At 34.7% G+C, this 24488-nt stretch overlaps 1 protein-coding gene across 1 annotated transcript; it reads right to left on the bottom strand.

Moving 5' to 3' along the window:
- Positions 1-940: 940 nt before the first annotated feature.
- On the bottom strand, positions 941-24240 carry LOC146140800 (transient receptor potential cation channel subfamily M member-like 2). The gene is made up of 30 exons (XM_083391329.1): positions 24111-24240; positions 23211-23270; positions 22380-22560; positions 21818-21918; positions 21238-21300; positions 20501-20690; positions 20292-20386; positions 19646-19784; positions 19028-19186; positions 18470-18639; positions 17803-17948; positions 17652-17733; positions 16923-17150; positions 16447-16614; positions 15937-16075; positions 15669-15781; positions 15368-15508; positions 14614-14729; positions 13688-13817; positions 12887-13070; positions 12110-12263; positions 11487-11653; positions 10622-10748; positions 10037-10218; positions 9184-9266; positions 8019-8203; positions 5888-6080; positions 5021-5167; positions 3296-3409; positions 941-2421 (listed from the first exon to the last, which is right to left on the bottom strand). The coding sequence occupies exons 1-30, from the start codon at positions 24210-24212 to the stop codon at positions 2305-2307; spliced, it is 4176 nt and encodes a 1391-aa protein (XP_083247455.1). The 5' UTR covers positions 24213-24240; the 3' UTR covers positions 941-2304.
- Between the last annotated feature and the right edge of the window lie 248 nt (positions 24241-24488).

Below are 24488 nucleotides of genomic sequence, written 5' to 3'. Positions count from 1 at the left end.
AAAATTATTTGATGTACTGTAAGAAAACCAGGCTACTGTTTTATCGTTTGTTTATTCGCAATAACACCTTTCATTATGGTTCGCTCCCGCATTAGCATGATTCGCTAAACTGAACAAGAAGTGTCATTTTAAGTTGATCAATGTATATGATAATTAATAGCAACTTAAATTTCGCCTGCAACAACAAATACTTTTACAACTAGCCGATTTAAAACTAGTTCACCGAATCTTACAAGGAATGGATTCGTTTGTTTAAGTAACGTTATGCTTAAAACAATATGTAAATTTAAAATAACCAGACAATTTCGAGTCACACGCAAAATGGTACTTCTTTTAAAACGTAAACCGCGTGCCTATTGTGCTACTTAAGTCTTTTGGACACATATGACGTGACTTGGGACTAACGTCGTTCAATCAAACGACTTTTTTTATATAAAATTATGAAGATCTAATCCCAATCTTTGCATGTAAAAATTTGCTTGCTAAATGTTGTTTTACACTTTTGTTTGAGTTACTACTCATGATCGGACGAGTTACTCAATTTAAGTAGTTTATCTATTTAATTTTACGTCAATGACTTGAATTGAAGTTTATCTGCTCTAATAAAACTTGAACTGGGCGTTAGGCAACTGATGATTTGGAGTGGGACTTCAGTTGTTATTTGTTAAAAAATAATACTGGATGAAGCGCGATAGTTAAAGGATTGTTTCTCCTCCTCGAAACGACTACAGATAACCGAAGGAGGACAAACATACCCAAATAAAATATCCAACATAGTGTGTTGTATCTGCATCAAGCAGGTATAAGTAAGAATGCAAGAAAGCCTGGGATGACACACCATTTATTCTAAGCTTTACCTGTAACACAGACATAGGTGTCTTCTTTCTCACTGGTTTTGTAAGTATTTTTACAGCGAATGTCATTCCTAATTAAAGGATGCTTTTATTGGTAAAATGAAGTAAAGTTTAATTAACAGTGCAACAATTGTAAGTTAAAAATACAATCGTGCAATTAACGGATGGCTTAATCGTATGAATTAATCTCACAACTATACGCAAAATTTGAAAAAGCGTTTAGTGCTTAAGTATATTTCATACTAAATGACAATGAGGACAATGAAACTACAACAAACAATAATATTTTTAGGGATGTCCAAAATATTTTACGCCGTTATTCTACCTAGAAAAATAACACATTTTATGAACAGGGAAGGTAGCCAGTCTGTTTAACTCGAAGGCAAAAACTTGATTGCGGTACTTTTAAATACCAAAATAGCGAGTGTCGGTATCAGGATAAATGTCAATGATCGGACATTCCTAGAAACGACTATTCAATATTTAAGAAAAGATGTGGTAGAGATTAGGAGCATTGCAAAAAAACGAGTGGACCGAAACAAACTGTGCTACTTGCCGTACACAACAGTTGCATATAGTGCAATACAGGAAAAAAACTTGAAAGAAAAACGACACAATAACGACTGATTAACATTATAGCATGCGATGAAACAAATAACTGAGGTGATTTAAAATATTAACGAAGTGCAGTGTCAAACTTTCGCATATAAATATATCAAATGCAAGCTGATGCAACAAACATGCCAAAACAATAAAGTTTGCAACTAAACGAATGAAAAGAAGGTAACGAGTAAATAAGAAAATGTTATTTATTTAGACAAACCAAAACTGATACATTTCTGTTTTTAGTAAAGTCCTATACAAAGAAATACGAAAAAACCCACAGTTTTATGTTTTTTAAATACTGGCTAACATCAGTTATAGTAAAATTCTACACAGTGTGTTGTTACATACGACCTAAATACAGTTGCGTAATGTTTAAATACATTTCATACACATCATAATAAAAAAACGGGCTGGTTTTTGCTATGTTAGTTCTTGTTTTTTTTTAGGATTGGCATAGGCAAAAAAAGTACGCAATAATTAATATATATGAAGCAGGAGTCTAAATACCATTATAGGCTGTTTGCAACTAAACATAAAAATGCAATAATTGTAAGTAGAAAAAAAAAAATCAAATAAACATGTAAAATATGAAATTTAGGTAGCAAAGACAACAGAAATTATCGCTCTTGTTACTTTCAGTTTTACAAAGTTTTAAAGAAATTACTTGATTTCTCATAAAAAGTACGCATTCTATAATCGTACAGTGGTAAAAGTTCATTGGAATCTAAAAATACTAAATTGATCTAAATTGGAACGAAGATTCGAAAACTTTTCAGTTTCAACTAAATTTCAATTGGTGTGTTAGATAAAAGTATAGCAGGTCATTATGCTGAGTCGGGTGCTTTTAGAAGTGAGCGTCGCGTTTAAGAGCAACGCTCTTGATGTAGGATTGATGACTCGCGAACAGTTTGAGAGACGAATCGATGCGGGTCCACCTCGCCCCGGTCGTCTCTGGACCGGGCTGAAAAGAGTATTTAATAGTTAGTAAAGTACACAAACCCATCATAACTTGTTGGACGACTAGGATGCTCGTTTGGTTGGCCTGTATGGATTAGGTTTAATAAACTTTTAGGATTCTAAATTCATTGGCAAGAGGGCGTTGCTGAACTCGTCATAGGTACTGTTTTCCATTTATTCCAATTTACAAATAAACCGTACAATGCAGGCAGTTTATACAATACGTTAGACATTTTTTTTTTTTTCGAAACAATAATTAAAAACTTTTCTGGAAGCCCAACATAAATTTAACCGCCAAAATCGTAATTTTTAAATAATTTAAAAGAACGGAACTTCCAAGCAATAAGCTTATCCGAATTATACATAACATTTAAATACCAAACATATGGTGGTTTTGTTCTTATTATTATATCTTTTGCACGTTTTTGTTTTACCTTAGATCGCCTTTCAAGGGCAATTCTAACATATAAGTACAAAAACCAATTTTAGGTTCATTTTTTTAATGCAAGCTTTTCTCTGCTTTTAACCTGTATATTCAGTCGTTGTGGGTGTGGTGACCAAACGTCTAACTTTGTTAGTGTACCGAAACTTCGCAAGTGCAAAAAGTTTGCAGTGTACTGGGCTAGAAAAACGGAGAAAATTTTTCTGTCATATCTTGAATCTAAATTTTTGCATTGCAGGGTTTAATCTAAGACATTCGTCGTACTAGGTAAAATTAAAATTTATTAATATTGGGCGCTTCTACAATGAAGCGCGTATTACCGCAGCAACTACTTAACGACAAACCGCGCCGCAATCCTTTCTACCTAAAAGTTCAAAAACGTTTTCTTTTGTGTGAAATGCCGCATTTGAAATGCGGTATGAATATTGCAGCTTACATTAAAAGTCAGGTCTTTAAACACATCTCCAGTATTGTCGTGGAAATTAACGGCTGTAGTTTCTATCCAGCTGTTGTCAGTGTTGCGGTGGTCGTCGCAATAACCTTTGAAAATCTGCAACAAAATTAAACGAATATACTTCACGACTACGCTATGCAAAACCTTGCTAAACACTTGTGGCCAGGGCTGCGGAGTTGGAGTCGGACTCGGGACTTAAGACCACGTAAAACTACCAGAGTCCGACGTGCGCATGCGCAGTAATAAATTTTGGAAATATAGCATACGGTGGAATATTTTCCAAACATGTTTTGTGAGTGAATGAATAAGTCCCCTATAAGTGGATGGCTAAATAGTAAATATCCACGTTATATTTAGTCACGTAAATTGGATGAATACAGGCTGTAGAGTCAGGGCCGGACTCGGGAGTCGACGATATCGCACATTTGACCGGAGACGGACTCGGGTTTATTTTTTGGCCGGATTCGGACTCCGGAATTTTTAACCGACTCTGTAACCCTCCTTGTGGCAACACGAAAACATAAAAATATGCTATTTAAACAACCAATTAATCGCGGAATTTATAAATTTACAATGCTAATACCTAATTTGACTTTTTTAGGACTTTTGAAGTATCTTACCCCTAAACAACAATGCAAGCTAAAATAATGTGAAAAGTTGAGGTATCAAGCACAGATTTGTGGTGAAAAGCGGATCATCAGAGTACATTGCGATTAAATGATTATATATATAACCAGCAATTTTAAGATGCATTCGAGAATAGCCTTGTCGACGCTTTGTATTATGCGTCGCAGTATAAACGATGATTTGTTCCCATGGAAGTTTAACAATTAAAAATTGAAAAAAAAAACTGCTGAAAAAGATCCAGGTATTCGCTTACCATACCCAAAGGGGACAATTCAAAAGTAATGTTAAGTAAATTACTTTCTAATAAGGCGGAGTAAAAAGCGGGTGCGTGGTAATAGATGCCATGCATATTGCATATCTTTACCATTATATAATATAAAAGCCACAATATACGATAAAATCTGATCATGATCCGTGTTTTTTTCAACTGTTTATTTTTAAAGGATTCTTTAGACACCAAGATAATGGTTTAAATACATCAAAGTGGGCCATGACCAAAATTCTGGAAAACTACTGGTCAAATGCTTTAAACTTTAAAATACTTAAATTTGTATTTTTTAAGCCGAAGCCTTTCACAGCAAATTTTGGTTAGTTGATTACTGCTACGCTGATTCTTATGTAAACGCTAAACCGGTAGAAATTGAAAGCAAGCGCCTTAAATTGTTTACTCGGGTTTTTAACTGGAGATATTACCGATATATCGGCCGATATTTCGATCCTACCGATATATCAGTATCAGTAATTTTAAGCCGAAATTTTTGCCGGTATTTTGTTATAAAATATGGCATAGTTTTTCCTAAAAACAATCAAACTTCTTATTTTTTCGCCAAAAAATTCTTTCAGCACCATGCGTTGATATGCAAAATAAGGGTTAAATAAATATAAGAAGGCTAGATAAACTGAAATGCCATTTGGATTTTAATTTTTATTAACTTAATTTATTACCATAAAAAATCGTTTATCTGTATCGGCCTGAAAAAATGATATCGGTCGATCTCTATTTTCAACTTTAGAAACTATATGGGCTGTATACAATCGGACGAAAACGGGTGATTTCCGACCGAAACGCCATGGTTATACCTCGACACCAGAAGACGCGAAGAAATCGTCGATGATTCGGTTTCTCTCTTCTTCGTCCACGCTCCCGCTGCTACAAACCGCCTTAACCTCCTCGGTAAACTCACGATGAAGGGTGGTCGTTAGTTTTTCGCCCGGGTCCACCATTCCCTGGTAAGAAGAAATGAAGATCGCCGTTAATACCAACCTCGACGTTTCCATCACTCTTCAGTCACGAGATTTTTTTTTATAGAATACGAACGACGAACAATTTTTTTGGGATCTGCTTTATAAAAACAACCATGTAAAACCAAAGGCATTCGCCCAAATAACAAAATATAAAGTCAGCCGTTTTACCTAAAGCGTTGCTATTTTTAAGGACAACACTAACAAATTTATTAGGTAGTATATAACGATCCCCGATTAATTGTTAGCAACTTTTTATTTCTTTGTTTATATATTGTTTGTTAATCCGGACGATTGACCAGTTAGTACAAAGGAGAAAAGTAAAGTGTAGTTATAAAAACAGTAGAAAAATAACCAATAAAAGTACATATGTGTCGTGCGTTAGGGTCTTGTATTGTTGTTTAAAAGATATAAATACAACGCTCTATATATCACCATCAATCGACAGGTTGTGAGATGACATCAAAATGTTTTAGTTGTATGCTTCGATAAACTTCGATAACATAGTGGTTGACATAACGAAATTTCAATGTATCGTATGCACTATGTACAATATGGTCAATTGGTCAGGCAACTAAAAACAACCTTGTTTTACACTGCAAACCAGCATCCCGAAACATAGGTTCGCGGTCGACCCAAATAATTACCAGTCAACACCAAAATTCTAAGCAAAGAACAACAAGAAAAACTATATAAGTCGCTCACCCCCGGAATGGCCCACTCTCCAGTATCCTCGCGTTTGATGGCGACGAACTCAAGAACCTTCTTGCCCCCGATCTCGACGTTATGTCCCTTGCCGTCCTTCTCCCACCTGGTCACTATGGGGTCGGCGGCGTGGTTGGGGCCGTAGCGCCCCAGAAGACCTCGGCCCGTGATGCCGGTGCGCCCGCACGGATTCCTGTAACGGACAAAAATTGGTCGCTAGATGTTACACAATAATAAAGAAAAATGGTGTCTGTTAAGATTAACAGTAAGTTTGCTAAAGCGCGTTTTCATGTAAGTGCTTTTATGGCCTAGTTAATTGTGTAAGCATTCTATTACTCAAGGTCAAACGGTCAAAGGTCACTGAGCACATGGTGACATTGGAGTTATCCTTCAAGGCAGTTGGTGTTACCACCTTGTCGCGGTAGAAGCTCGTATTGTAAGTTACTTGTTAGTGATTGGCGATGATGTTTAACTTACAATGATGCTTTTGCTGATTTAATAAAATCGTTTTCTGTTCATTCGAATTATGATACTACACTTGTGTAAGCCTTTGTGTTTTAATAAGTTCCTGTACACTGATAAAGACTTTAGTATCGGATCGAATCCATTAGTTTTCAGTGTCCATGCACATTATCGATTGAAAAACGCTTTATATAAACGACTAAACGTATATCAATGCACAAAAAACGAAACTGCGTTGATTCACATTAAAACTTAACAACAGAAGCAAATGTGCAATTCTATATGGATTTGAAATCATAGAATCATGTAAATGTTCAATTTTCCATAATCTTCACTTTGTTTCCGTGGTTGCTACCGATAAAATGCTATTTTTGGAAATAACTCTCCCGAGAATTTGGAGCATATGTTTCTTTCTGTCCTGTTATTGATTCCTTCTGGAACAGTGTTATGTGGCTGTATTACACATGAATGTTACATTTTTGCCAACTTTACAAACTGAGATGCTGTTTAGCGTCAATGGATCGCGTTCAGAAACCGAACTTGTGATATGTGTGTTGCTGTGTACCCGGTTTTATATCAATATCGAAAATAAAAAAGAGTTTAAGAGATTCCGGACATTTAAGAATGTTATACAATATATACTATATATGCACTAAAAAGTGAAACCGAATTTATAATTTTTTGTTTAACTTTTTTTTTACGTTCCTTTAAATCAGTGGTTCTCAACCAGAGTGCACCCTGGGATGCCATTTCTATTGCTCAAGGATGCCAAGAGATATTTCAGAATCTTTAGTAAATTTTGCTCAACTCCTACAACTTTTTTTGTGAGGATTTGAGTGAAATAAATCCAATTATAACTTCCTACGTGGTGTAGAGTTGATGTGTGTTGTTCCAGTTTCGTTTATTGTGAGATTCTATTGAATTACCTACGAAAAAGTCTTGTAGGGGTGCAGAAATATATTTGTTATTTTTGAGGGGTGCCGCTAGCCATAAAAGGTTAAGACAAACGGCCTTAGTGCCAGGGCTGCGGAGTCGGTTAAAAACAACCCAAGTCCGACTCCGGCCAAAAAAATACACCCGAGTCCGACTCCGGCCAAATGTAAGATTTTGTCGAGTCCCGAGTCCAGCTCTGACTCGCCTGTATTTTACCCATTTACGCAACTAAATTAAGGTGGATTTTCTGCGATCCACTCATATTGGTGTCATAATTGATTCACCCGCATTACATGGTTTAAAAATATTTAACCATTTGCTATTTGCACTTTTACAACTTACATTTTGCCGCCTTAACAGTTTTAAAATTTGATACTGCGCATGCGCACGTCGGACTCGGGACTCGGGTAGTTTTACGCGGTCTTACTCGAGTCCCGAGTCCGACTTCGGCAAAACAAACCGACTCCGTCGAGTCCCGAGTCCGACTCCGACTCCACAGCCCTGCTTAGTGTATAGCCCTTTATAAATGAAATTGTATATTTTGCAGGAACCCTGTATGCAACAGAAGCGATGTTACGTAAGCGTAGCAGTTCTAAATAAGAAGGTCTGCGCTCTTGGAGGAATGAACGTTGAAATGAGGTCAATTGCGAAATTTTCGAATTTTTGGTAAATATGATGTACGGTACACTGGAAATTGTAATTTGTCTTTTTCAAGCTTTAAGTCAATCAGTCAAACCTTGGCAGTCCGTTGATGACCCGGTATCGACCAAGGTAACTTCGACGGTCAACAGCGCCGTCCATCTCATTAAACTGGGGACGTCTGACCACGATAGCGCCCTCCAACGGTTCGTCGGCCCACATGGGCTGGTCGAGAACGGATTGAGCAGTGTAAAACACAGGACTGTACTTCGGCATCGGAACCTACAAGCAAAATTAAGATTTTGTGTTTGAGGAGTTTGGGTATAGCTTTAGGCCGCAGATTGTTTTAACTCCGCCAACGGCTACTTAACGGCCAGGTCTTGATTTAAACTGGGCCGGCCTAAAATTTGTCCCTTTTTCCGATTTTTATCTTTTCAAATTCGTTATAAAATGTTTATGCGGCCGATAAATACATAATAGAAATATCTTGAATAAAAAAGGTTCAAAATGCTTAAAAAATACCGAAATTAGTACCTTGTTGTGCTTAACAAAGAGTCATTTTTTACTTTTTTTTATTTCTTTTAAAATCGATTATCTCTTTTAAAAGCGCTGTTAAACCTTTATGTAGTTTAGAGATACACAACATAAAAAATGAACACACTTGGTCAAACTAAGCTTGAACTGTTCGCCAAAACTGGGTCAAATTTCGGACTATTTCTAGACCAGTATAGTTCTTAACTTTTTTAAATCGCGTCCCTTCCCTTATTCAACTGTGCCTTTAGATACTAAATATACAGCGTGATGTTTATGGATTAGTAAGTGAGATAATATAAAAATACTGAAGTTGATTCTTCATCGTGGCAAAATTCAGGAGACAAGAGACATTAGGCACACAAAATGACCAACTGCCAAACACACCACTTAGGTCTCCATCAACTGCACACGTCTGTTGACTAAACATAGCCCAAATCGGTCTTAATATAAATATAGAAAAGGGGCTCAACCAACGAAAAACTCTTAGAACATTATTCGTTTACAATTTGTAAATCGCAAAAACGTGAACCATCTTTTGCGGTACTCAACTTTAGAAACAAGTGTAATTTTGATCGAAAGCATAAGACGTTATAGCAGAATTAGCTTCAAGCGTAGTATGGGACCATTAAAATTACTATACATTTGGTTCAATTATGTAGTAACTAAATTTGAGTTACAAAACTTGAGCATATAAGAACTATTGCTGGTAAAATCAACGTTAGACTTACCGTCCATGAGATGAGATAATCAGGCACCGGGTATCTGTTTACGTTGCTCTTCGGGTACGGAGAAGTTGTGGCCTTTTTGTGGACTGAAATAAAATTAGTTGAATTTTATGAAAAAGAATAGCAATACAAAAAGTTTTCTATTAAAGAAAGTTCCAGTAAAAAAACAATAAAATAAAACAATGGCAAGCAAAGGTAGTCTTGGCTGGGTAGCTTTTGTTTTATACAGAAACCAAGTCATAATGGAGCACTTGCAACAACTGTCTATTCGAAACAATGCAGTGGTTCTCAACCGGGGTGCCGAAGCACCCTTGAAGGGTGAGAGATATTTGAGAATCTTTGAAAATCTGATTTTTGCTCAACTCTTACAACTTTTTGTGTAAGATTAGAGTGAAATAAATTTAATTATAACTTCCTACGTTGTATAGAGTTTGTGTGTTGTTTCAGTTCCGTTTATTGTGACAATCTAGTGAATTATCCACGGTAAATAGGGGTGCCGCAATCTATTTATCATTTCCAAGGGGTGCCGCTAGCCATAACAGGCTGACAAACACTGAATTAAGGTATAAAGGAAAAAGAAAAGTAATACCGCAACTAACAGGCACACACACATACACAGAAACAACCTTATAGGTACGGGCTACGAACAATAAAACTGTAATATAGATAGGCATTAGAACGACATTTTTTTGTTCGATATTCTTTGCAAAAAACAAACAAAATTTTCACCAAACACTTCTACGCACCGTTCATGTCGAACAATGGACTGTACTATAGGTAGCTAGTAGAATGACATTTTTCGTTCGAAATTGTTTGCAAAACACGAACAAAATTTTCAGCAAACACTTCTACGCACCGTTCATGTCGGGAGCTTGCTTGGGCGCGGTGTTGTGGTCCTGCATTGCTTGCATGATCCAACGCAGCGCCTCGTTAGTGTTGGCGAGTAGCGACTCGACTTCTTTCACTCGCTTACTCATTTTCTTCTGACGCGCAAGGTGCTCGGAGAAACTGTCCACCGAGCCGTTCAAGCTGTCCAGCCTGCAACGAAAAAACGGCCTTATTCGAAAAATCAGTAATTTAAAATCCTTATTCGAAAAAGCAGTAATTAAGTCCCCGAAAACTCTTTACCAATGTTGGCGAAATTGCTAGACAAGGTTTGTCGTTAAAAGTAGCAAAGTTTATTGTTGCAGCTGTTTTTTTCTAAAGTACACATCTACGCAAACTATCTTTGTAATAAAAATTCTTATATCGCATTGTAATGTCGAATCTTATGCTGGTCTGTGGTAAAATGTCATCAATAGAAAAATGGCGACACATAGAGTTTTGGTAAAATGATTAATTTTATACTAAAACGACCAGCATACAAACAGATCAGCATCGAATTGCGGAAAAATCTCTGTTTCAATATATAACACAAATAAAAAAATGTTTTACATCGCACCGATCGGTTATAACTTGTATTCTGCTGTCCACCGAAAGTTTGTCTTTTTCCCTTTTTTCCGCCAAACAGGATTCGACGTTCCAGTGCTCGAAAGACTTTATTTCCTTTTTGTTTTCAACGGAGTGTTCTGGAAAGCATAAGTATTTCTCCAATATACAACAGCATAGCAGGGGTAAGCGGGGGTACGACATGCAGTGTGAAAAGACTGTTTTTAATGCATGTATTCAACACGTAACTTATAAATACAGAGTTTAATTCTTATTATTAAAATTTGATTTACTTCCGTCGTCTATCGTAGACAGGGGTTACGACAAAATTTCATGAAAGCTAAAAAGGTTAAGAAACAGCACTTTAAAGGTTAGCAATCAAACAGTTTGGAAAGGGGTGTTACGAAACTTCCAGGAATAGAAATTCGAATAATAATATTAACTTAAAGATGAAACACCGAGAACAAATAGCGCAAGTAGCCGTCCGGTCATTTTTTTCTTGCGAAGTCAGTTGCTCTCATCATGAGTCAGGACAAACGTTTTATACGCAAGAAAACATAACATTAAAATTCCACGTTAAACTGCTTCGGAGAATATTTAACGTCATTTTGCATTTTGCAAATGTTCACTAAAAACGAATTCGCATAAATTGCTTACTTGCCGTAGTTTGAAAAAAGTTTAAAACCACTTACGTCGGTACAGGTGAATTTGGCTCTGGCGTATAATTAAGAGAAAAATTTAAAGTCGAAATTACATGTAATCAGTAAAACATTAAAATTCGCCCGATTTGACCACAAAAAGCCTGCTTTAATTCATTTAATAATACACGCTTTGTGGTTAAAGTCTTAATTTTCCAAGTAAGTAGTATATTAACTCACGAAACGCGTCATCGTCTCCTTTCTTTTGAATGCAGAAAGACAAAGCGTAGTAAATTATGCTGAAGGGCGTGGGCAGCCAGGGGCGCCTGTAATACTCCTCGATAAGCTCGTAGCGCTGGAACTTCCAGATGTTGTCGTTCTCTTCGGTCAGTTTGCTGAACGTGAAGCTAAGCAAAACAAATGGCGTATGAGTTTTAATCTGCTTCGGCTTTTTCCATGGAATTCTAAGTAGCGTTAAGTACATCGGGAACTTTTAATAGACTACCCGAAGCAGTCGATTAATTATGCAAGCAACGCCGGAACAACTAGCCTGCGGTGAGGTTCAAACTCGCGACCTCCGGCCATACCGGGACCGTCGCTCTACCAACTGAGCTACACAGTCTCAGAGGGCAAACAAGCTCCAACCGTGACACCATTGCTTGTTACAAACCGTTAGTTGAAGTGTAAGTGTACACAACAACTGTAATCTGGCCATTCTAAACAGTAACGGCTGACGTGTCATATTACACCGGGAGCCTTTCTTAACTTTTTGCTGTCATTTGCATCGAATCTAACTGTATATACATAATAAAAGTTTGGACACAATCCCTGTAGCTGCAAGGGATTAAAAGCAAAAGTATCACCTAAACATGGCGATCAGCAGGTTGAGAAGTAGAACGTTGGCGAGCAACATGTAGATGGCTGAAAGGACGGGAACTGTGTCCTGCTCACGCGGGCATCTCTGGTACCCGGCGTCCAACAAGGTAACATTGCTCGTGCAATCAAAAGCTCCCGAATCTAAACGTGACACACAAGTCTAGTAATTTAAGGTCTTGCAACAACATCTCAACACATATAATTTATAAAGGCACGTTCTGGAAGGACATAAGGGATTAAGGGTGTTACCTATTTTTCAATTCATTTGCACAAATTTAACATAAAGCGTAAAAGAAAGTAAGATTTAAAAAACGAACGCAAAATTTAATATTGCACAATTACATTTTGGGCCCTTATTCCGCTCAAAAAATACACATCGTGGCTCTTCTGATACAAAGCTGCCACAGCGATTGATGCCCAACCTTTTATTCAAAAAATACCTTTCTAATGTTTTTAAAGATTTTATAAATTTTCAACTGTTTAAATTTGGAATACTTGACTCGTTTCAAGTATAATTCATAGACATAACACATAAGCAAATAGTTTTTCAGTGGCAAAAAACCATTGATTTAAGCTGCACAATGCACATAAGACAATTAGGGATTTAACCATGAAAAGTGGTATAAATATCAAATAGACCACTAAACTTTAATTTCGTTTTATTTACAAAGCATTTAATCCCAGGCTATAAGCGGGGTTTGGCGCCTCGTTAGGTATTGGTGTTGAATGGCAAATTAAAAAAACGTATGTTTGTTTTTACTTACTCGGGTCGTAGTTGATTTCGTCGAGGAAGAGTTCGCCGTATATTTGCCAGTAGGGCTTGTAAACCACGCCGGAGATGGCAGGCCAGGCGCGCCACTCGTTGGGGTAGAGCAAGCCCTGACTGGAAACTCCGTAAGCAAAGAGAAACACCACCAGGATGAATATGAAGAAGAGGATGTCTTTCAGCTGAAGATAGATGATATTAATTAAACAGATTGCGCCACCATTGTGGCAAGAAATCGTAATAAGGAAAATACCTTGATGGGAGTTGGGTGATTTGACAAAAAGTTTTTATAATGGCAAAAAAATGTAAAACGGCTTCCCCTAAGGCAGTGTTTCGTAACCTTTTTGGGCTTGCGGTACCCTAGAGAAATTATAAATAGTTCGCAGAACCCTTGCTCGTTTTTCTGCTGAATGGTTAACTGTAACGTTACAATAAACGAGATTAAAAACAGCACATAAACTGTGCAACAAGGTTGATAAAAACCTTTTTCATTACTGACACTTTAATCATGAGCCTACAAAAAAAATGTATCACAAAGCTTACCAACAGAGCAAAAATTGGAATCCTAAAGAATTTGAAATACCCCTTGGCACCCTTGAGCGTTAAAATGGCACCCTATAGTGTCGCGGCACACGGGCTGAAAACCACTGCTCTAAGGGTAACTAGTAGGGGGGGGAGGGAAAAAATCAATAACTACAATCAACATGCTTTTCTAGTTTAGGGCAACATAGTCTTTTAGTGGATTAACTAGATTTAAACCATATTTTTAAATGAATAGTGTTCATGGTTCACATCTTACCATATTTCCGATCATAATGACTTTGGGTCCCATTTCAGAACTCAAGGTGAAAATGTGCAGGATGCGAATGCAGTAGACCGTGAAGGAGAAAGACAAAAGAATGCGAGAAGCGTCCATGTTGACATCAAACCTGACCATCACATGCGACATTTTGAAAACTCGATTGTTTTAAAGCTGGGCGGCTACTAGTTTTTTTCAGGTGAAAATGTTTTTCAATGGAGAAATGTTGTAACAAGTAATAAAAAAAGAATTAAAAACAAAGGCTATACAAAACATTTCGCAAGAAATGCAATCTTCACTTACATAAAAAAACAAGCAAATAAAATTGAAAAATGTGTTGCCAATTTTTTTTATTAACGGAGGTAAACAAAATGTAAGAGGCCATCAAGATAAGGCTATATAACTAGTTTAATCACTACTACCTATTATATTGCACTACTGTCGCATAATTTCACGTTTGACGATGAATGTCGTTTTGCATCAGTTTTACATAATATACAGGAATAACAATGCGGTTGGTCTTACTTTTACTTTATTCAGACTCCTTTATAAAATAGCTTGGTTAAAAAGTTCGACCGCCCGGACTGCAGCGTTAATATTGTCATGGTCAATTAGCCTAAATGTGTTTTTTAGGTTGCGAAGCAGAAAAAATGGTTAAGCGTTAAGACTTTACCTTAGATAGGTAATTAACTATAAAAAAATTAAAATGTATTTATTATAGGTTATGAAGAAAAAACATTGGTAAAGCGTTAAGAACCTTTGGTAGGTGATTAACTAGAAAAAATTCGCTCGCCAGATAGAAAACGCCCCTCCCAAATATAAACCATGATCAATGGCATAAATTCATTGGTGAAACATGCGCGTTGATCAAACAGAGTATATAAGGAATCTCTTATAGTAAAACAAAGAAAAGATGAAATTGTAACCTGAGAACATATCCCACAATGAACAGACATAACGCCAACAAGTCCATTTTGTTCCAATGATTTGAGAACCAGAGTTTGATTCTATGCTGAATAGTCTTGTTTTTCTGTCGGTAAACCTAACACGACATATTGAGTAACGTTAGGTTGATGTATAACAACATATTTCTTGGTTATATCGTAAATATGACGATATCTGTATTTAAAATTAAAATATTATTAATTTTGAATCAAAAATCATTTTTGATTTTGTAGACTTGCATTAAAATGAGTTTTTTGAAAAATTATTGAATAACAAATGTTCAAGTATATAGCAACAACAATTATACATTTTAGTTGATTAAAATAACATTGCCTCAATTAAACATCAACATAACCCAGGGGTTCTTAAACTTTTTTTAATGCAAACTTCAACTTTTTTTTTGCTTCGCGTGGACCACGGTAGGCAAGAAATTTTCCGAGATGACGTATTAAATTGAAGCCAAAAAATGTGAAAGGTAAATAAAGTCTATTCTAAATACATTCAGTGCAAAACCGTTTTATTTTTAATTGAAATCTCTTCTGAGATTTGATTACTTTTTAAATATACACTAATATTTCACTTAGGCCTTCATGGAACCCCTAAAAATAGATCACGGACCCTTAATGGTCCATGGACCCCAGTTTAAGAACCCCCGACATAACTCCAATACCAGCCATTTAAATCGAGTAAACGATTACTAATGATAGTACTTTAATAACACGTTTTTTAACTTACCTCATAAACTTCATCAAAAGCGAATACAATGACCCAAGTAAACAACACCCATTCAAATATAGATGGGGCTGTAATGGATATTGAGCCTTGATAAGGGTAAAAGTTGAACAGTAGAATGTAGGCAAACAGTAGAAGAAAAACCTTATAAAAATGCAAAAAAGTAATCAAAAAGCTTGAAAAAATATCAGATTTAGATCACACATATTGCAAAACTAAACAGAATATTTTCGAATAAATTGCAGCCAGAATTTTGTTATAGTATTACCAAGTTAAATAAAATAGACTTATTTTTTTATCTCACCATATGGGAAATTATATTGTAGACATATTTGACAATTGGAGCTGTAAAAAAATGTGACAGCTTTTTAAAGAATCCTGGTTCTTTATCATCTTCTGAAGAATCCTTGCTATCAACTATAAAATATACACAATAAATGTTTTACATACAGTTAGTTTGGAAAATGGACACATAAACAAGGAAACAAACAACTTACAAAACAGTGATTTATTTTAATTTAGTAATTAAAACTTAGGTCGGTGTTTGAAAGAAGTTTAGCAGCGGTATTCACCTTTATTAAACGTAATTAAAAAAATAAGCATGGGAAAGACGCAAGCGGCAAACACCCGCCATCTGCTCGTGTTCAGATCAATTCCTCCCCTCCATATACCAGTGAGCAGTTCCTGCACTGCTGTGTGAGAAACAACCTCCTGTACAAGAAAAGCATTTAACACTTGGTCAACATAACATGCGTTTCTGCTAATCAGAATGCATTGACTGTTGAAAATTAGTTCAAAAAGAAAAAGTTTCAACTATTTTTTGGGGGAGCAAGAAAAAAATTCAGCTAAAGCAGCTGTTAAGTTTACAGTTTGCAGCGTAAACATTTCTCGTTAGAAAGTAGTCAAAATTTCTAACAGAAACTATGTGACAAATATTTGTTAACAACTAACTTAAGACCAGCATTCAAAGCAGCAGAAAAACTAATATAAGAGTATACATTAATAAAAGAGTATACACCTGATTGTAACTAGCATTATATGATAAATATGATTTTTTTAAAATACATTTGTTAATGTCGCACCCTGCTTGAAGCATCAACTGCCATTTGTAAGCAAGTTAAACCGCCCCATTGGTCCTGTTTCCAAGTCAGAAGTTTATTTGTGGTTTCAGGTTGCTCATTGTGAAGACAGGTCAGCAAGGAAACCGTATAGGTTTTATATTTCTCAGACTGTTCCAGTAACTCTTGTTTCTAAATATACAATATTTTGCTAAAATCATTTATATAAAAGTAGCTAAAATCATTCTCAGACTGTTCCAGTAACTCTTGTTTCTAAATATACAATATTTTGCTAAAATCATTTATATAAAAGTAGCTAAAATCATTTATATAAAAAATAGAAAGAAACATGTAAAAATTTAAACATATTACATTTATACTATTTATAGATTATGGATGTAGCTCTCAAAATCTATGGACAATAGAGTGACTAAGCATACACAGTTATGCTGCACTTATGAAATCTGCGCTGTTGCCAATCACATGAACATATTGCTTACTTTTTGTTTGTGTTGCTTTGACAATGCCTTAAACATTGCAGTTGCAGCTATAGAGGCTGGTAGTTGCTGCCACATTCTTTGCCAAAGTATCTCAGCAATTTCGGGACGGTTTGAAAGAATAGCCCACTGAAACAGCTCGTGTTTTGCATTTGGCACTTTTGCACTTGGCTCTTTCGCATATGGCTCTTTTGCATTTGATTGATTTTGGCCATTGCCATACTCCAGATCCTTTAAATATAAGGTTGCAGTTTCTATAGCTGAATGTTTAGGGAGGCACATCTGTTAACCGATTGTGTCGCAAAAAAGAAAATAAAATTACCAAAAAAATCTATCCCATTTAGAGGTCCTACCCAATGTTACTGCATTTTGTGAGAAAAAATATTGAAACATTTAGCTACCGTAAGCTGGGGATATTTTGGCCCAGACCGGTCAGTGTTGTTTGTAAAAAAGCAGTTTGGTGATTATTCATTTTTTGAAGTTAATAAACTAAACCACGTGTGTTTGTATGTTCGTAAGTAATTTAGTTATATATGTACTTTTAATCTAAACAGTTTAAGGGCATTATTTTCCCGTTTCCATATCAAACTAAGATTGCTTTAAAACCGAAAATTTCCTAAAATTTCCGTTAATTCCCAAAATTTCCATGGAAAGTTTTGGCTCTGAAAATTCCCGGGAATTTTGCAATTCTATTGGTTGCACAAGGACATAAAAAATGAAAACCTTACTTACCACATTAACTTTAGATTGACGATTCGTTTTATTTTCATAGGCAGATCCAAGATAGGTTTTGCCAAGAAGTTTTCGCATAACACTGTGAACGTACTTGAGTTTTAGTATATAAAACATTACCAAAAAAAAATTGCATTTATCCTATGCTTACTTTTGAATATCGCACCGTGCTGTTATTTCTTTTGAACTCAAGATATCTTTAGAGGTCTCTTTATAGAGCTTCTCCAATTTATCCCACTTTAGGCGTGACAAATCAACCCCGTGGTCCAACAGAACTTGAACAAACTCTGGCTTGTCCTTAAAATAGTAGGTTGGCTTAGTGATAAAACTGATGTAAAAATCATGTTTTATAGTGAACTATATTTTCCTGTATTGTATAAATAAATCTACAAAATAAGTTTGTTAACTATTTTAGTGTTTTTGAGTTTCAGAAACGAACAATATTAGATTTGACTGATTATTGTGTTGTTGTAGGTTAGAATAATGTTTAATATTGGAACACATTGTGCACCAGACTTAATAAAACAAGGAGTCAAATAAATTGCATAGGAAGCACAATCTTCCATATCACTATTAAACACACGATAGAAACTGTTAATGTGTGTTTGAAAAAACATTAATTGTGGATCAACTTTGATAAATAATGTTATAAGTTTTTACTCAAGTTAAACAAGTTTTCTTCTGGCTCCAAGATCTTAAATAAGGTGTGATTATAAATATATCAATTTATCAAACATTGAGCATTAGGCAATATTTTAAAATGAACTGTGTATCATTGTCTAATGTTTGGTCGATAAAAACAAAAATATATAGGCCACCTCAGTGATTGCTTCAAGAAAGATGTCGAATAAGTCTTGCTTGCTTATGTTGCTATCATCAGTTAAAATTTCCGAAGCTGCGATGTCGCTTCTGTTCCAAGCAAGAGCAAGTCGAAGCTGACTCGCATCAATCTTCGTTCGGTCATCACGACTTTGTTCAGAACCTTCAACTTTTGCTGCAGAACCTTTGTATTAAACAATATATAAACCTACCTTAAAAAGTAAATTGGTGTACTGTCTTTTAGTTATATCATTACGGTAAAATATTTTTTTAAGTTGTTAAAAATAGTTTGTTATATTTACAATTGTGTTATTAGGTTATTAGTAGGGCCGATACCCAATGCCAAGTGGTGGTAGAGATACTTGTCCATCACTAAGGTGATATTTATACCCATTCGAATACCTTTAAACGTCTTAATTTGACACATTTTTTTAGGTATGATATTATTGAATAACGTGTTAAACGCAATACTTTCAGTTCAAAGTATTGGGTATTGGCATCGGAATATAAAGTCAAGAATTGGCCATCCCAAGTTATTACCCCCTTAATGAAGCTACCTTTTAAAAGAGACTGCAAAATTGCAATGTCCAAATCATTTACACTGTCAGGTGCATCCAGCTGGAAAACTGTCACAAGCATTTTCAGCTTTAGGCAGCCTTCAGCTAAGTTTGTCCACTCTTCAATCTGATTTTCATTTTTCCACTTCATTGAGTTTTCTAGGATTCAAAAAACATTTTAAATGACTAAAAAAACAATAAAATTCTGCCAAGAACGATAGTATATTTCACTAGTTTGTTGCACACAAGAATTGCAAAAAATGCAGACTTCTATTGCACTATTGTACCAAAGATTGAGTATTATATATTCCCTTGGCATTAAGCAATAGATTTGGCACTTCTGTGAACTTTTGAGCTCCTGGTAATCTATCATCTGTTGCTTGTATCTGTCTGTATTTTGACTAGTTGGTATACTTCTCTTTGTTAATTTATCGAATATAATTTTGTTTTACCTGAATTGTTAATGTATACTAAACAGGTTTAAATTACAAATTAATGCATATGAAGTGACCTTCCAAAGCCAAGCTTTTATTTTAGTGAGTTGGCATATATATATACTTTTACAAATATGTTAACTTTTTGGTAGACAAATAGTAACATACTTCACAGCCAACCTACCTGTCAGTAACTCTTTGATCATGTTCCTGTCAACATTGTCATCTTCGCTTGTTAGTAGAGTAGCAAGGATATTGGCCCATTGCCCGGAACCTGCAACCACCACAACAGGAGTACCCTCCTTCAGGGCATTGAACACAGTCTAAAACATAACAATAAATATACTGACAAATATATATACTAAAATTGTTCACATTTGAAGACAGCGCATTTCAAACATTTCTCAAAACAGCATATGACTAATCGTTACAATTCGCATATTATTAATACATGTCAATGTCAAGTTTGTTTTTTACCCTGTTTTTACACAAAATACAAATTTTTCACACTAAATATAAAACAATTTAGGCACAGGTAATGTTCCTGTCTGTGGTAGTATCCGGTGTTGGTGCAACAACAGCCCCTTAAACTGCATTAGATTCATTTAATTAAAGAGGCAAACAAAAAATGGGAGAATTTATTAAATTCAAATTTAGTGCCCCCTTTATGGATTTCAGGGTTCGCCCAAATTAAATATAGCAAATAGGCTGTTTGCATGAAATTATTAAATTTTAAGGCATTTAGCGGTACTTTAATTTCTTGCTGCGAGAATAAAATTTTACATTTTTTGTGGTAAGCAATACAGCTATTTAGCAAAAGAAAAACACACCTTAAGTGATCCAGGGCCACCTTGAACAATGACACAGCATATCAAGATTTTCGTTTTATCCAAAGATGATGGGGATGACGTTGTTGTTTGCATAGCTAAATACATTATATACACAGTAAACTATTTTTATACGAGTGTGTTATTAAAAACAATATATACAAACATAGTACCACATATTAGCATAAAGTTTTTAACATTATGCCTATTACCTAAGTGCTTTTCGATTTTGGCGCGGAATTCAATTTCATGGCCATAACTTGATTTTTTCCCATCAATGCTATTTTCACTACCATCATCAAATAGAATAAAGTGAGAATGATTTTTGTCCAGCACACTTTGATTTGCTTTGCTTTTATCTGGGTCAGTTGGATATAAAATTGTTTCTTCACTCTGTTCAGCCTGTAACAAATCAAATCCTTCTTTTCGTTTGTTCAATTGTTCAACTATTGAAAGTCAATATTTGCTATCTTATGATTTGAAATGAAGTTCACATAGCACAGGACAATAATACCTGAGCAGGACTATTTAACACTTTTGAAATAAAAATTTAGACTTTCTATTACCTGCAACAAAAATGTTAGCAGTGAGAATTAGGTTGTTTGCAAGATTTTCTTCTAAAAGCGTTTTAATTTGATTGTATAGTTAATGGAAACTGATAAAATCAATTGAAGACTTAACTCTCCCATAAAGTGTTAAATAAAAAACATGGCTCAGTACATCAATACTACAATAAATAAATAAATCCTAAAAGTGATATATATTTGTGCTACAAGTATGTGTAAGATAGGAAATGTTTATGATGTACTTAGTTACTGTACTTCATAATCATAATAATAAAGTGTTACACCTTGTTTATAAAATCACGATTGGAAGACTTGGATTTACACAGTTAAAAAGGCATTCTGTATATCAAACATCTTAGTATATATATAACAATTATCAATACCTGCTGACTAAGAAGTGATCTGTGATAAATAACACCCCAAGGTGCAATTCCAAGAGTTATTACCTGAAAAATAACTAGGTTTGAGTGAAAATTGTATTACGGATTTTACCAGGGTATGTTAACATTTCATTTACATATAAAGAGTAGTATAATGTGATAAAATAGGAATCCACATTATTTTACCCAGCTTATCTAGCAATATATAAAATGTAAATATGGTATAACTCACTATTGTGTACTATATAGGCAAACAATATATATATATATACAATATACATATATATATGTATATAATTCAGATCCAATGCTTGCAGTAAACAGAAAAAAGTCTTATAAGAATCAGAGGGACAACAAAAATGCCTCAACATTTTTTTTAAAGTTATTTTTTACCCTGATTATCTCTACAGTTATTCTGAGTTTAGAAAATTCTTTACACTGATAGCTCTAGGTGTCCAAGTGATTTTAATAGGCAATAAAAATGATAAGAATTTTCGGGTTTTGTAATAATATTTGTTTAAAGTTTGCCCAAATCTATCAGTAAAAATCATATTCAGGTTAATTTAATAAAAAGTTGCCAAACCTTGTTGTCAGACTTGGAATGGGCAGTTGCATATTCATGAACAGCCTTGCCAACATGTTTCATCACTCCAGTGTGGGTACCACCAGTAACTATCCATGCCCCTAGTAAAAAAATATTTCTAAAAGAACTACGACTAACTTTGATGGCATTTTTTGTATGGTTGCTGTTAGTTTACTGATTTGTGGTAAAACAACATAATTGTATGTGAATAATATGAAGGCAGTTGTATAGCAAATTCTCATTAATCGACTACAAAAGTAGTACACAATAAAATTTCGGTTTTATTTATGGTTGCCCTAATAGGATTTGTTTACTGTCTTTAAATTAGTCCTAACTCACAGAGGGGCCCTTTCAATAGTTAGAAATTAAACTGATTTATTAAAAAATATAAATTTAATGACATGTTTAGTTATTAGGTTTCTTTAAATTTAAAGAAATTACTTCTTTATTGCCTGGTTAAAAAACTTTCATGAAAGTTAAAATAAGTAAAATATTTACTCAACGAGACCAGGTTTGATAAGCTCTTTCATATTTTAGCGAAAAATTTGAAGTGTATTTTTACCTGTACTTTGGGCGAGTTTGATCAAACTTTTGCGAAAGACTTGTGTGAGGCGTGGCTTTAGTTTGAAGTTCTGAGCTCCTCCAGTTACTGATATAATGAGGCTTGGCAGAGTGAGTTGCCATCGTTTTGTCATGAACTTGACAACGTTTTTAATGGAGTCATCTTTTCTGACAATCATGTACTGCAAACAAGTATAAAAATATCTCTGATAAATCTAAATTTTTAACTTTAAAATCATGCAAACACATTAAAACAATTTGTTGATACCTGCAATTAAAAGCAAATGTAAGCACCCTATGATATAAAGCTGTTAATGCAAAACATATGCATCACAACAACAAATGTTGGGGTTTTACAGGTGTTTGAGCGAAATCACTAAAACTAGGAGAAGAATAATAAACGTTGAATTTGACTTATGTTCCGAACCATTGCAATTTTTTATTTAATAAATTTCGGGAGCATACCTGCATAATGTTTTTTTGATTAGAGTTTTTACTAAATGCATATATATATATAATATTTGGATTGGATTTTCCTTCTTACAAAAAGAATGGATTGTCAGAGTTCTATTAAAGTGATGGTTGGTGTTGTGTTATACAACTTCCAAACACCTGTCTGGATTTAACACCTGACCTTAGACATTTAGTCAACATGCAAAACATGTTATGCACATATCATATAGTGACTTGTGTTGCAGCATGCAATCATTTAATTCTATTTTCAATCAAGCAATTCTATTTGTTTAAATGCAAATTACAGTTTACTTTGCAACTATTTGTAAAAAAACAAAATGAAAGGGAACCAATAAACAAACAATCCTAAAATATTTACCTTTGCTGATTTGTTGGTGGCATCCTCAAACTCAAGTTGACCATAAGCGAAACCAAGCTGCTAAAAACAAAGCAGATGTTAGGGAGGCAAACTGAAACAAATTACACATATTGCCTGAAAAACTTAAAGCACCTACATTGAAAAAAAAACAAAGGAAATTACTGAATTTAGGTGAAAAAAAACTAAAAAAAATTGTTACCAATTTATTGACACTATTGTTTACTAATAATAATACTTAACCACCCACATCTAAATGCTAACCTTAACCCAAATATTGTGCGTAAAGCATAATTTGTAGACGGTACTTTTTCTGTATTTTTTGCTTTTTATTTATGTACTAAATGGATAGAGCCCCACAGTGTTGTAAACAAGTCGTTTTGAAATGACTCGTCCCAGTTAAGTCATATGTAAAATAACTTAAGTCCAAGTCAAGTCTTTAGCTAAAACAACAAGTCAACTCCAAGTCATCAGATCCCTAAGTCAAAAAAAGACCAAGTCAACTCCAAGTCATGCCATTGACACAAAAATTTAAATGTTGAACAAAAAATATCAAAATTGATAAACTCGTCAGAATATGAGCAAAAACCTAAATGAAAATAACAAAAACGCAATATACAGCTAGCAATTTTTTACGTGCAAAACTGGAGATAAATAACCAAATTTAATTAAAAACACTTAACTTAAACCTAATTCATGTGACATTGACTTAAGTCATTTGTCCGATATACTTAAGTCAAGTCATTTTGGTCAAAAGACTAAAGTTAAGTCAAGTCATTTGAAAACAGTGAATTAAGTACATTTGAGTCAAGTCATTACAACACCACGAACACTGGAGCCTCGTATACTTTAGACCGGCGCCGAATAAATGCTTCACTATTCTTTAAGCATTTTTAAACAAACCTGTTGTGTTTCAAGATCATCCATTTCAACTGGAATGCCCGGAAATCCATCCATGTGGGACACTTTGTTGTTTCTTGAATTTACTTTCGCATAAGTTCCCATTTACGTACGACATGCATAAACATTAAACAACAACAACATTTAACACGGCTGACTGAACTTGTCATTTCGCCGGAATATATTAATAATTCTTTTTCGAAACCGGATACCACATTATACTCAATCTAAATATTTTGTATTCCCACTACCATTTTAAATAAATAATCCTGTTAAAGCACTACTGTATAGGCCTTTTCGATTTTCTAGATAAGCATACATTTTTCATTTTTATTTATTTATTATTACTTCAACTAAAAACCGAACCCGTTCACGCATGTC

The sequence above is a fragment of the Ascidiella aspersa genome, chromosome 6 (assembly GCF_963924565.1).
Source record: "Ascidiella aspersa chromosome 6, kaAscAspe10.2, whole genome shotgun sequence".
Classification (NCBI taxonomy): Eukaryota; Metazoa; Chordata; class Ascidiacea; order Phlebobranchia; family Ascidiidae; genus Ascidiella; species Ascidiella aspersa.
The sequence above is the reverse complement of the archived record's forward strand: the minus strand, read 5'-3'. Positions and strand labels throughout refer to the sequence as shown.